This window comes from Poecilia latipinna, unplaced genomic scaffold, assembly GCF_001443285.1.
Source record: "Poecilia latipinna isolate Pla-1442-1.1 unplaced genomic scaffold, P_latipinna-1.0 Scaffold1490, whole genome shotgun sequence".
Taxonomy (NCBI): domain Eukaryota; kingdom Metazoa; phylum Chordata; class Actinopteri; order Cyprinodontiformes; family Poeciliidae; genus Poecilia; species Poecilia latipinna.
Window position 1 is genome coordinate 23,985 of NW_015114106.1, and position 13,653 is coordinate 37,637.

The window sequence follows — 13,653 nt, forward strand, 5'->3', positions numbered from 1 at the left end:
CTGGTTTTTCCGTCTATTTTATATATATATTAGACTCAGAGACAATATAAATGGCGTCTGACGAAAATATAGACTGGGGTACCTGTGAAAAAGAGAAGATTTGTCAGAAGGTCGAGACTTTATTAAAGAATGTACACTCTGGGCTCCCTGATCCACTGACGGACGCTGCGAAATGCTGCCTGGTTAAAGGAGACTATCTGTACTTCCATTACGGCTGTGATGGACAGGATGACAGAGGCTGGGGCTGTGGATACCGAACCATTCAAACCATGGCTTCGTGGATTTACCTGAACAGGTCCACAGTTCAAAACCAGACCAGAATTGCTCCAAGCCTCCCACAGATCCAGCAAGCCTTGGTGACAATGGGGGACAAGCCAGGCTCCTTCTCAGGCTCCAGGGAGTGGATAGGGACATTTGAAGCCTCCCTGGTGCTGGACTACTTCTGCGATGTTCCCTGTAAGGTGGTGCATGTTAGAGGTGGAGGAGCAGAGCTGGAGCAGGTTGCAGTGGAGGAGCTCCACCAACATTTTGAAAAGCACGGTTCTCCTATCATGATGGGAGGAGACAGGGACAATTCCTCTAAGGGTATATTAGGAGTTTGTACTGGGGACAAAGGGAGCTATTTGCTTGTTGTTGATCCTCACTACTATGGGAGACAACTGGAGAAGACAGAGCTGCAGAAGAGAGGGTGGGTGGCTTGGAAACGAGTCTCATCTCTGGATCAGTCCTCGTTTTATAACCTCTGTTTGCCTCAGACTGCTGCGAAGGGAATATAAGACCTCAAGTGCAAATAAACTGATATTGTTCCAATGGGCAGAATGTTGTAACATGAGTGCCATCTAGTGGTTGAAGTGTGAAAGTGTCTGATAAGTTTGTACCAATAAATTCCTCACACACCCACTTCAGACAATTATTTAAGAAGACAATTATTTAAGAAGTTAATTTCCTTTTTCAAAATCAAAACTGTCTGTATTACGTGAATTAATTTACATTATACATTGTAATCATAGGCCAAATAATAATCTCCAGCATTTTGGGTAGACATTGGATCTTTATTAGAATTGAAATATATATTGTTGAAGTAAAAGTATGACAATTCATTGTTTTTATGCTGTTCTCAAATACAAAGACTTGTCTTTGACCATGTTATACTTTTCCATATTTCTATCATTTATTTGATCAAAGAATTGGGATAAACAGAATATATACTACTAAGTAAAACAATGGGGCAAAACATCAAATTAAAATGTATCCAAAATGGGACAGAGTTTCTCAAACCATTAAATTCCAAGCATGTCAATCGCTGACTTATTCTTAAAATTAACTCCTAAATTAATAACGCACTTAAAAGCTACTATTACATCAATTTCCCTAGTTGTCTGGCACACAGTCGTTATAGAATATCTGGAAGTTCTTGTCCACATCCATCCTCCCTTTGAGGAACTTCTCCAGGTTCTTCAGGGGAACCTCCACCATCTGGTTGTTGACGCGGTCGTTCAGCCCGTATGCCCCAAACACGGGGAACTTGTAGCGCACAAAGTACGGCGCATTCTGGTCGAACTCCGTGCAGCAGTAAGCCGACCACATGTACTCCGGCACGGCCACCCGGTCCATGTTGTTGCGGCGGATCGTGTGTCCGGACGTGGTGACCCCGGTGATGACGTAGGCCTTTCCTCTGCAGTAGTTGTTGAGTCGTTTGCGGACGATGTCCTGGTGTTCGGACCATGGACCCAGGTTGAACTCCCTTATCTGAGGAACCACGTTTGTCAAGCTGTAGGTGGAGGCTTTGTCCAGAGGGTCCGCTTGGTGCTCGTCGGGGTTTAGTTGACCGCGTTCGTACTGAACAACGTCGGCGTAATCTTCGAGGACGGCCTGGGTGTCCTCGAAGTTCATGTGCATGCTTGTAGACTGGGGGAAAGGCTCCATGTTGCTGCTGCTCTTCTCTGATGCCAACTGTTGATACAAGAAAAATTAAACCACAAACTCAGAAAGATAGATTTGTATATGTGGCATTAGTGACACTATCTCATTGAGACTTATCCTGTACTCAGCAAGGTAGCTTATCTCAAGTTGACCTAAGTAATAGTTCTTCATGTCCATTAAGTGTCTACAAATTGCAAACGATACCCTGCTAAAGGATCTACATGGACATTTAAACTAAAAGCTATCTCAACCAAAACAGCGTTTTGTTGTAGAATGAAGTGAAACTCACCTGAGGCTCAAACATCCAGGGGAAGTCCACCTTCTTCTCCCCGTCTGACTTCTTGAACGTGTACGCAGAGAAGATGGGGATGTGCCTGCGGGGGTCATACACTGTGGCGTAGCGAGGTTTATCCTCGTACCTCTGGCAGATCTTCTTAAAGGAGTTGCTGAGATAACCTCTAGGTGGGGTTCCCATGTACAGGGAGTCCTTGCAGCGCTCTGCATGGTTGAAGTCGCTTACTACTCCTGCTTGGACTCCCTGCAGCGCCACGGAGGTCAGCACCATCACAACAGCTGACAGGGAAACGGCACGGTTTGCAGATGTCGCTCTCATCTCTGCAGCTTGTTTTTCTCTGTTCCTGTAGATCTTTGTGAACCTCCTTGTGAATAAGGCTGCGAGTCGTCTACGTCTAAAAGGCACAGCCTCGGTTTCAGCTCTATCAAACTCAACATTTCCCTTCCTGGCTCATCTGTGCTTCCAACTGATCTCCCATTGTAAGGTCTTTCCATATATTCAAATTGCCACAAGTGTAGCTGTATTAGTTTAAAGGCAGTGAATGTTATCTGACACTGAGAGCATTTTATCGTGCCCCTTTTCCACATTGCTGACATGACATAGTAGCATTCATGGAGGTGTAATAATAATGGGTTCAGCCCAGCAATTTGCATTTGAGTTAAATGTCACTATAAACTTAAATAGAATTAAAGTGTGATCGATTTTTACGTGAGCAATGGAAAAACATCATCAGAGAAAATTAATACAAACTGAAAGAAATGCAACCTGTGCACAAAAATATGTATCCTTTTGAATAGTTTTTATAGATGAAGACCTGTTTAAAAGAAGAAACGCTGTAAAATCATTGCTCAAAATTGATCTTTCTTGTTACATCACATGGTTAGCAAGACTTCACCTAAATGGACAGACTTCTTCTCTCATTTTATGCTGGAAATGAACAGCTGGAAATTCTGAGAATACTTTTACAAATTATAGGTTTAATATACTTCTGACTTTCCTGTGCAGCAGCTTGATGACTTTCACTCTCTGATCTCTATTAACTCATTTTAAGACCTTTACTCAAATTCTATATACCACTCAATAAAAAGGTTAAACTAAAACCAACAGTCAGATAAAAACAACAACAAAACTAAGTAACAATGTTGATCTAAGGATTCCCGTGTTTAGAGTAGGTATCTTTTTTAAGGTTAAGCGTATTGAATTTCCAACATTTCAGAGGTTTAATCTCATGTCTATAGTTGTAATCTTTTTGATAAGACCTTATTATGTGATATTTCTAGTCTTACAACATGACCATTGTGATGTGTAGAAGATTCATTCATCTGTATTGATGATGAATTAATGATCTAAATGGAATAACAGGAACTTTATTTGGAACCATATTCATATTTGTAAATAAAATAAAAAATTTTCTAAGTTCTGAAAAAGCCATGTTTACAACTAGGTTTGAGTTGAATTTAATTTTAAAATAATGTTGAAAAACTTTAACATTCATGAGAGATTTAATTAGCACTGAGAAAACAAAATGTTTCTCAGCTTCAAGCTGTTTTTCTATTTTATTTAATTTTTTTGTTTGGTGTCTATATGCCTCATTGTAGAGTTGTATACTGCTCTGAGTTCAATGGGGCGACTTTGAACTATTGTCTGCAGTTGAAAACATTATTTGCTGATCCAATACGTCAGTTTTACCAGCATGAATGAGATGAGATCAATAAATCAGAACTCCTTGAGCTTTCACAGCCAAACTGTTGACTTTTGCTCTTGAAAGGTAGAAAACGTTTACTGGCTTTTATCAAACTGGTTTTCAAAAGTGCTTTTGAAAAGCTGCTGCTGTAATGGAAAAGTGTTATTCCAATACAAGCTACAGACATCTATTCACACAAATGTTAGCACACAGTTTCTCCTAATGGGAACATGGTGTTCAGGGTCCGATCTGAAATTACTTCTTCATCCTGTAGAGAGAGCTGACAGTGTTTTATTAACTTCATGTTTGAAAAGAAAGCCTCCAAAGACAGTTTGATTGAATTGTTTATTACAATATAATGTACCGATGCAGTTACAAAGCGGTCGTTAATCAGATAAAATCACGCTAAAACTCTGTTCAGAGTTCTGAACATGTCAAGAAATAACCTTTGAAAACAGGTAGACGTTCAAACAGGTGAAACAGATGATTTAGCAACGTTTTCTTTGTAGGTCAGAGAAGTTTGCTCTTCTTTTATGACCCATGCTTAAATATCTCCTTTTACTATCCTTCTCTGGCTGGTGTCCTTTTGCTGATTAATGAGCTGTGGAAGTGCAAAAGTAGAAAAGCCAACCTCATACTTCACTTTTATGCTCTGTTTTTATTAAGTGGGAATGTTGGGGAACTTTATTTGTATGAGTGGTGGTTTGATCTAGTCCATGAACGTAACTCCTAATATGTCTTGTCAGTCATTTTCTTTCTTGGTTTTTTCTTGAGGAACTTTAATTAGAAAAAGAAAGTTCTGCAACCACTTTGTTATGCCAACAATTAATATGTGTGTTTAGAACAAACACAAATATATATAGTTCATGATTCAATTCTGTTTATTTGCTTATATTTTAGTCTGGTAAGCTGTACACTATGTGTTTTGGAAACAGTGGAGCTTTATTTATTCTTCAAATTTACAATCTATCTACCTCATTTCAAAAATACTTTTCCTAATCACTTCTCATGGATGGTTGGGGTTTGCAGTCTCCTACAAAAATCTGAAAGTTCTGGTTCACAAACGACTTTCTGAGAAACTCCCTGAGCTTCGGGACGGAGGTCTCTACCACCTCGTTGTTCTCGTCCCCGTTGAGGGCGTAGTGAGCAAAAGACGGGAACTTGTATCGCTCCGTGTAAGGCGTGTTGTGGTCATAGTCCACGCAGCAGTAAGCCGACCACAGGTAGTCGGGGACTGCGATGCGGTTCATGTTTTCCCTGCGGATCATCGTCCCTGACTTGGTGATCCCGGTCACTACGTAGGCTGTCCCGCGGCAGTAGTTGTTAAGCCGTTTGCGGACGATATGCTGCTGTTTGGTCCAGATCCTGTCGTTGAAGTCGGGCACCATGGGGACGACGTTGGTGAGGGTGTAAGTGGAGGCCTTGTCATCGGGTTCGTTCTGATGCTCGTCCGGGTTCAGCGTCCCTCGCTCGTATTGTATGGCGTTGGTGTAGTCGTCCAGAATCGCTTGGGTGTCTTCAAAGTTCATGTGCATGTAGTTGCGTGGAAACGGCTGCATCTCACCTGTGTCAAAAGAAGTGGACAACTGTGCAACAAAAGTAAACAAACGAGACAGTAAGCTTAAAATTAATACATGCCAACCGGCATGGTGCTTCTTGATTCAGGGTTTTAGTTGTCCTTACCTGTGGCTCATACATCCAGGGAACATCCACACACTTCTCCCCGTCCGAGCGCTTGAAGGTGTAGGCGGAGTAGATCGGAATGTGATCCTCAGTGCTGTACAGAGTCACGTAGCGCGGCTTCTTGTTGTAAAACTGACAGATGTACTTGACGGAGGGGAGGTCCAGGGCTTTCGGTGGGGTTCCCATGTAGAGGAACTCCCTGCACTCTGGAGACAGCTCTTTCTCCACTCGCCCTCTCACCGCTGAAGATGTGAGGCTGGCGATCAGGAAACCCATCTGTAGCCAAAACGCCATCATCCAAATGTGATCTGAAGTCTCTAATCCAAGTCCAGAAGCCGCTGAATGTTCAGTGTCTCAGTCAATAACCGAATGTGTCTCAGTGTGTCCGGTGGTGTTCAGTGGAAAAGCTAACACAGGGTTTCACACCTGTCTTCTGTGTAATCTGGAGACAGTATGCAAAGCAATGCTGTTCTTGCGGTGCTGCAGTTCCACCCACTAGAGTCAAACATTCAACAGCCAGTGGGAAAAGGTTCACGATCAGGTTTATCTTCTACTGGTGGGAAAAGACGATAGAAAGACCTTCAGTCTATCTAGAGATGCAGTAAAGCTTTCTTTTAAAGAAACAAACTTAATCAGCAGCTTGAAATTTCAAGCAATAGGCTGCAGTTACACGCAATCTGGTAATATATATAAAAAAAGGATTTTTTGGAGAAAACATGGGTAGAAAATAATTGTCTAATTGATAAAGTCCTAGCTCAACATAACTCACCAAAGAATAAAGAAGTAGGATATAATCTTCCATTTTAAGAAGTGCCCTAATGTCAGTTGTATGTTACATCAGCAGGAATTAACAGTAATGTTGCATGTAAAGCATTGGGATCAGGCTGTAGCCACATCATAGGACCTGGTGAATTTTATGTAAAAAGTGGAAAAACAATTGTTTCAGTTTTGTTAAACTGCAGGGAATGACAATAAAAGTTGCAGAATCCATCCTTTTAACATTGATTTTATTGTTTATTCTTTTCCCCATTGTTGTTTTTTTTGTGAAGGGTCATTACATACAAAGCTCAAGACATCAACAGACAGTACTTTATGCAGACACAATCTAAATATAGCCTCTAAAGTTGGGAAAGAATTTAATTTTTAAACAGTCTTCTCTTTCTAGCATCGATAAAAACATCACTTTAATCAAAGTTCGTTAGCCTTATATTTTAACACTGTTCTGGTTCAAGTATATTTGAAACATTCCCAGTTATTCGGGTTGCAGGTCAACCCTCTGCAGGTCTCTTCGCTTCTTTTCGATGGTGTTTTCTGACACACAGCCCTTGTAGAAAATACTCATGTCATTTTCAAAGTCGGTTTGGCTCTTCAGGAAAGTCTCCAGTTTCTTTAATGGCACCTCCACCACACTGTTGCCCGTCTGTTCATTCAGGGCGTAGCCGCCATAGCTGGGGAACATGAATCTCACCTCATACGGTGAGTTACGGTCAAACTTTGGGCAGCAGTATGCCATCCACACGTGCTTTGGTATTGAAAGACGGTCACTGTTGTCGCGCTTGACGGTGGCCCCTGAAAAAATTACTCCAGTCACGACGTAAGATTTACCATGGCAGAAGTTGTTCAGGCGTCGGCGGACCGTGCCCAGGTAAGAACTCCAGGAGGTTTCCAGGAAGTCAGTGATCAGAGGAACGACGTTGGTGAGGGTGTAGGTGGAGGATTTGTCGTCTGGATCTGCTTGGTGCTGGTCGGGGTTCAGCGTGCCTCGTCTGTACTCTACAGCATCTATGTAGTCCTCCAAAACGGTCTGGCTCTCCTCGATGAGAGGAGAAACGTCTTCCGTCAGAGGGAGCACCTTCATGTTGCTGCTCTCTGATTCAGTCACCAGCTGCAAGTTAGAGAGAGAAAACATAATTAAAACAAAACATTTTTCTCAATTTTAATGCAGTTTATTTTTTTTGGAGTGGATAAATACTATGCTACTGTTTCTTAATGCAACATAAACACCATACTTGTCGATTTTCAGTCACAATCAGGGTCTTTTCCCCAACTTTAGAAAGCTCTAAATTTTATCTAAAATAATTTATTATCTCTTATTTTCAAGAATCAGATTTAATTTTGATCAATTAGTTACTGACATTGGTCAAATAGGTAATCATTGAGGTACAGGAACTGTGTAGGTCAAGATTACATGTGTCATCATAGCTACTATTTTATTCATTTGACCTTATGCAATCAAAACTTTGAATAACCTTTACAACAATTTACACCAATAACAAAATCATGATGGTGGGAGAAGTCATTATTCTATGATTTCATCAAACTTTTCAAATGAATCCCACTTTCTTCTGCCTTCTCTACCTGAGGCTCGTACATCCACGGCGTGTCTGCCCTCCTCTTCCCATCGGACTTCTTAAAAATGTAAGCTGAATACAGAGGGAGTCGCCGGCTGCTGTCGTACAATGTGGCGTAGCGCAGTTTGTCGGCGAACTTCTGGCAGATCTTCTTCGGGCTGGTCCCTCGGATCCCTGCTGGAGGCGTTTGCATGTAGAAAAAATGGCTGCAGTCCCTGAAGCTGTTGGACACGGCAGAGCTCACCATGGACACAGAGCAGGACAGGATGTAGGCACAAAACAAACGCATCCTCACGGCGGGGCACAAACTGAAGCAGACAGGGCTGGGAATGTCTTCCATTAATAAATTCCAGCATGACCGCCGCTCAGTTTAATGCTTTTTCCTGCGTTTAAGTGCTGCTCTCAGTCTAGAGGAATGTAATGGAAGTTAGACGCAGACAGAGTATGCAAATCACCAGAGTTTGAGAGCGGGTTTATTGGCTGGTTGGAACTTATCTGATCCAACAATTACAATGCAGCCAAGCATCACTGAGCTCACTGTAAGGGGATAAAACGGTGCACTAATCCTTTATGCAACTTTATATTTTAAACTTAACATTCATTGTAGACGTATTTTTTGCTGTTTTTTGGTGATTGATTAGCTATTCAGTTCAACCACCTGCCTTCAGAAGTCTCCTCTGAGCAGAAACTGTTAGGAAACATTTGTAATTATTTTATTTTTTAATTATTTTTTTACAGGGTTGTTTTAACTTATTTTTAGGTCTTTCTCATTTTGTCATTTGCATCATGTGACGGCTGTTTTGTTGGCAGCACTTTGGTCTTGTGGAATGAATCTGCTGTGCTTTGCTAAGAAGTTGACCAAAAACCCGAGCCGATCACACCTTCAGCCTGCAACATTTAAAATCTAACCAGACGGTTTCTGTGTGATTCCTGAGCTCCATACTGTTCTCCCCCGTGGCTTTCCTCTGACAGTCAAACTGTGATCAAACGTCTCCTCTGCTGAATGTTTTCTCTCTGTTCACATCAAGTCTCACACTAAAAGACTTCCTCTTCCTCTCTATCAGGCTGAGGAATCGTTTACCGTGATAAGAAGTTCTGCAAAAGCCTGAGCTGATCGCACCTTCAGCATGAAGCGATTAAAACCTAACCAGACAGTTCCTGTGTTGTGATGCCTGAGCTCCGTGATGTTCTCCTCATTTGGCTTCTTCTTACAGAGAAACTGATAGCAGAGTTCCTCTGCTTAAGATGCTGGTTTATGTGTCCAACCAGATACTGAAAAACAGACTCTTTAAGCAAAACGTGTGGTGTGTGTATAGTTGGCACATGAGGGAAAGATAAAAACACAGAAATAATACCATATTAGGAGAATATTATAATTTCTCTGCCCTCTTTGATGCCCATCAGAGGGACTTTATGTGCAGCTATAAACATTTGTCTTCCAGTTGAAGCTCAGAGTAAAGACAGTCATGTCAGGGTAAGCTACTGATTCAAACAAATTCTGCAAAACAAATGTTTTTAATTCAATTTTTACAACTTATGCTGTGAACATTTAGATATTTTTATATCAGTTCTTGGTTGAACTTGCTGTAACTTGATTAATTTAGCTTTTGAAATATTAAATATTTTTTGTTGTTTGTTTGTTTCTCAAAGACTGCATGTTTGCATTAAGCCAAAGTTACATGTGGATTTATTCTCACTGCCTGTAATGTAAATCTTGACAAAAAAGACAGAAAAAACAGATTATGTGATAAAATTAACTTCATTAAGCAATTTAAAATTAAGTATGCCTGACTGGTGAAAGGGGAATCATCACATTTTTTCTATGTGAAAGAAAACCAGACAGCTGTATTATTTTTCTTCCACCAACAGTTAATTTTTTTTTTTTTTTTTGCATGTATGATCTTTTTTGTAACGAATTGTTCACATATTTCAGCGTCCTTCTGTTTTACCAAAGCACCTTCTTTTATCAAGGCAAATTCTTCTTTGGACATGCAATACGTTTTGATTTTCTGCTTTGCTATGTTAACATATTGCATGTTGAATTTATTGTCAACCAGCTAAAAAAAAAAAAGAAAAGAAAACACTACAACATGATTCAGTATCATCTGGACAAAAAGTGTGACCTTCAGGACTTTTTACCTGCCAGATTTGGCCCGTGGCTCAAAACATTTGGACATCATTGGCATACCAGAGAGTTTAATGTCAAAAATGTCTAACATTTGGTAAATTTTCACAAAAACAAAATGTACACATTTTTTTTTTGGCAATGAAAAATGACCAAAATGAGCACCAAAACTGCCATAAGATTCAACAAAAAAAATAAATAAAAAAGGATAATAATAAGGCAAGACTGAATCCTATCTTTAATTCAACTTGATAAATCTGCATAATTCTCACATTAGTTCAAATATTTAATCTAATCTCTGCTTCCTTTATCTCCAGCCTCTCAGTCTCAGCTGCTTGCTGCCTGCCTCCCACTCAGCTGATCACCCCAGTCCAAGCTGACCAGTGCAAAGCTGCACAAACAGCCCCTGTGACCATGCTAGCAGGACATGGCTTCGATGTGGCCACCCTGCAGAGTAAGACGGCGTATGTCATCGACGTGAACACCTGGCAGAGGTCAAACAGCTCCTGCACTCTGCGCAAAATCACACTCATGAGGGGGAATCTGCAGAGGCTCCCAGCAGCTGTGGAAATCTGGAGTTGTCACGTTATCTGAAAGCCTCCATGAATCCAGCAGTGCCTTCATCCTGGAAGACCTTGCTGATGTGGCGCCCAGCTGGAAGCAGGGCTCAGACCTGAACGACGTCACGCTGAGAACGGGAGGGACGCAGTCTGAAGCTGCCATCAGAGGTCAGTCCAACCAGGATAAGTTCAGGTTTATTAAGCAAGAACTATGGAGATCCTAATACAGGCGAGAAACGAAAATCCACAAAACCTAAAAACAAAACCTCAGTAAATATAATACGCTTTAGTACTGAGTAGTAACTGGAATGTCTTATCTGACTTTGACACTATATATATATTGTTACCTTGGTTTGTGAAATTAAAGTCAAACTAGATTAAATCAATTGTGTAACTTACTCAACTGGTGATTTTACCTGATAATACATTTCTTTTGACTTTTAAATCTGTTTTTCATCCAATGAATTGTTTCGGGTCTACATCTGTTCGATATTTTCTATTGAAACGCTTACAGACCTAAAGATACTCCAAACAACAACAGGCTAAAGTTTTTTAAATGACTCATTCAAAACATGGTTGCATGGCTTGCTCAATGTCCAACTGAAGAAAAATAAATAATCACTGATTTAGGGTGTTGAGGTTTGTCAGGGACCCAAGGCGAATTTAAACTAAACTAAACTGCTGTGAAAAACAAGCAGCAGATTTGAAAATTGCTTGAAATATCTTTTAATGTAGGTTTAAAGTATGTATAAATGCCTTTTCAACTTTAAGTTGTACTGCAACAGGGTTAAACTTTAGGGTTACAATAATCCAAAACTAAATGTTCTATGTTCAGCTGTTTTTTGCACAACATATCTTGAGTTTACATGGTTTAAGAAAGATTTAAAATTTATTCACAGTGTAAAACTAGCCAACATCTTAACATAACATACATTATATAGCACATTTAATGATTTATCTAATAAACTGTTTTCCTTGCACTTCAGTTTCAATGTGAGAAAAAACCATCCACTCAACCCAAAGTCTGTCCGGTCGGTTATGAGCCTAACATCCCTGTGAGATGAGCTACATGAGGTTTCTGGCTTCATTTGGCACACACATGCACAAAGTTGTTCTGGGAGGCAAAGTGGCAAGCATCAGTTCTGTGCAAATCTGCAAAGCAACATTAGAGGGTTTTACTGAAATGGAGGAGAGAAACTGAATGTCGAGGCGGCTGCCCTGAAATAAAAGCCCAAGCGACTTACTGCCACACGGCTGCCAAAAAGAACCCAAACCTGAAAAGTTTCAGAAGGACGTTCAACCAGAGAGTCACTCAAGAGGTGGGGGGCAGCACAGGTAATAAAACTGACCCTCTCTTCTCTTTCACCGGCTTTGAAAAGTGGAAGAAAGGCTTGAAACTGAAACCAGGTATTATCAACTACAGCCTGGTACTTCTCTACCAACTGGTCACTGATCCGGCAAAGAAAACTGGACTAAAAGAGGCGAGCGAGCACTACATCAGACAAAACACTGTGAAGAAACTCTACTCTAACACCCAGATCCCACTATCTGTGTGCATGTCGCCCCAGCAGTCGCATCACTGCAGCGAAGCCCGGCCCACCTCACCGTCACGGTCAAGTCTGCCAGCGGCCTGCGGGGAGACGTGTTCACAAAAACTGACACCTTTGTGAAAGTTTTCCTGGGAAACCAGACGTCCCAGACCTCGGTCGTCTCCAATGACGACAGCCCACAGTGGAACGAGGAGTTCCACTCGGGAACAGTGGAGCTGATGCAGAAAGTTTGAGGTTTGGGACGATCACTGGTCGGACCGACAGAACGACCTCCTGGGGTCCTGCGGCACCACAATCCAGGCGGGGTCCGTTACGTCCGTGTGCGAGATGAATCATGGTAACTTTTACTTCTCCTTTGCAGCTGGGTGCACCCCAGGGCTGAGAGGAACAGCATGTTCTGAGCACAGTCACCTGTAAGGAATGAATGGAAGTGATTCTTCATGAACCACAGAGGAAGAGAGATCCAGTCAACAAGTCAATTAAAATACGGCATAAAGACGTAAAAGTGTTTTTAACTGGGAATAAAACTCTGTGTCTACAGGGGTAGTTGAACATTTTAGACATGTGTTTATGCTAGAAGGTAATAATCAGTAGGTAAACCTTGGTGACCTTATTTAGCAGTAGTCAAGATTAGTCGGGCAAAGAGAATAAAGATAATTTAATACTTTAAAACAATGTTAAAAACATCATGGCGATTGAGGCAAACTCTACTGAGTGGTCACCAGAAGTCAATAGTAGTTTGCACAGAAAAAGGAGATTAGAAGCTGTGTGCCACCAGTGATCTTAACATATGAAAGATGTACTATAAAGCAAGAACATCAAAGTGTTTCTGATCAGAGTTACAGCCTAGATGAAGAGTAAAACTGTGCAGAAATCAGTAAAATGGAGCTTTTGATTTGATTTTCATGTTGACATTTCCAGCAGATGAGATAAATAACATGCAAGACCAGAATGGCTGAATGACTTTAGACCCAAACTGATTTGTTGAAACATTTATGACATTTTCTCTTTTTCTCTTTGCATTGTCCAGGAAAATGTGCATCGTGTTGTAAGCAATTTAAACACAGGGCTGGAAGAGCTTTAACTAGAAACTTCTTCGAGACTAAAATGTTTCAGTTTTTTAAGGAATGAATGACATGATTAGCATTTTTTTCTTTATAAAGTTGTCCTCTTAAGTTGTTATGCATGTATCAAACTGTTCTGTTCAGCTTCATTTAAATAAATTGCTCTAATAAAACTTTGTCAGAGGAGTTCTGTGAGTTTGTCTCAGTAAACAGTTTCAAGGTTGTCCCTGAATCTCTGATTCATACTGAATCATAGACAAACATGTTCTGTACCATTTTAAACCATTTCCGGATGTTAGTTTTCTTGTATTTAGGTAAATTTAGAATGGAACAGACATAACCTCAAGTTGAAGCATGTAGATTTGCACATTATTAAAAATATAAAAAACTGAAAATAAAACAAATATTCTGTAAAGAT

At 40.7% G+C, this 13,653-nt stretch overlaps 4 protein-coding genes across 4 annotated transcripts; 1 reads left to right on the forward strand and 3 right to left on the reverse strand.

Moving 5' to 3' along the window:
* Window positions 1-31: 31 nt before the first annotated feature.
* ufsp1 (UFM1-specific peptidase 1) lies at window positions 32-900 on the forward strand. Its single transcript, XM_015057773.1, has one exon. It carries the CDS (start codon window positions 51-53, stop codon window positions 774-776), a length of 726 nt encoding a protein of 241 aa, XP_014913259.1. The 5' UTR covers window positions 32-50; the 3' UTR covers window positions 777-900.
* A 50-nt stretch (window positions 901-950) lies between these two features.
* Window positions 951-2,875, reverse strand: LOC106963058 (endonuclease domain-containing 1 protein-like). The gene is made up of 2 exons (XM_015057772.1): window positions 2,213-2,875; window positions 951-1,953 (listed from the first exon to the last, which is right to left on the reverse strand). Exons 1-2 carry the CDS (start codon window positions 2,534-2,536, stop codon window positions 1,372-1,374), a joined length of 906 nt encoding a protein of 301 aa, XP_014913258.1. The 5' UTR covers window positions 2,537-2,875; the 3' UTR covers window positions 951-1,371.
* A 1,259-nt stretch (window positions 2,876-4,134) lies between these two features.
* Window positions 4,135-6,311, reverse strand: LOC106963053 (endonuclease domain-containing 1 protein-like). Its single transcript, XM_015057768.1, has 2 exons — window positions 5,586-6,311; window positions 4,135-5,488 (listed from the first exon to the last, which is right to left on the reverse strand). Exons 1-2 carry the CDS (start codon window positions 5,880-5,882, stop codon window positions 4,898-4,900), a joined length of 888 nt encoding a protein of 295 aa, XP_014913254.1. The 5' UTR covers window positions 5,883-6,311; the 3' UTR covers window positions 4,135-4,897.
* Window positions 6,312-6,604: 293 nt separating this feature from the next.
* On the reverse strand, window positions 6,605-8,545 carry LOC106963052 (endonuclease domain-containing 1 protein-like). The gene is made up of 2 exons (XM_015057767.1): window positions 7,944-8,545; window positions 6,605-7,470 (listed from the first exon to the last, which is right to left on the reverse strand). The coding sequence occupies exons 1-2, from the start codon at window positions 8,274-8,276 to the stop codon at window positions 6,838-6,840; spliced, it is 966 nt and encodes a 321-aa protein (XP_014913253.1). The 5' UTR covers window positions 8,277-8,545; the 3' UTR covers window positions 6,605-6,837.
* Window positions 8,546-13,653: the final 5,108 nt, after the last annotated feature.

What these genes read in the sequence shown, in the direction of transcription:
- LOC106963058 (XM_015057772.1), bottom strand. Translation starts at nt 2,536, where the DNA reads ATGAGAGCGACATCTGCAAACCGTGCCGTTTCCCTGTCAGCTGTTGTG. An exon ending in CCTGGATGTTTGAGCCTCAG is followed by an intron (nt 1,954 to 2,212) that starts GTGAGTTTCACT and finishes TTGTATCAACAG; the next exon opens with TTGGCATCAGAGAAGAGCAG.
- LOC106963052 (XM_015057767.1), bottom strand. Translation starts at nt 8,276, where the DNA reads ATGGAAGACATTCCCAGCCCTGTCTGCTTCAGTTTGTGCCCCGCCGTG. An exon ending in CGTGGATGTACGAGCCTCAG is followed by an intron (nt 7,471 to 7,943) that starts GTAGAGAAGGCA and finishes TCTAACTTGCAG; the next exon opens with CTGGTGACTGAATCAGAGAG.
- LOC106963053 (XM_015057768.1), bottom strand. Translation starts at nt 5,882, where the DNA reads ATGATGGCGTTTTGGCTACAGATGGGTTTCCTGATCGCCAGCCTCACA. An exon ending in CCTGGATGTATGAGCCACAG is followed by an intron (nt 5,489 to 5,585) that starts GTAAGGACAACT and finishes TTTGTTGCACAG; the next exon opens with TTGTCCACTTCTTTTGACAC.
- ufsp1 (XM_015057773.1), top strand. Translation starts at nt 51, where the DNA reads ATGGCGTCTGACGAAAATATAGACTGGGGTACCTGTGAAAAAGAGAAG.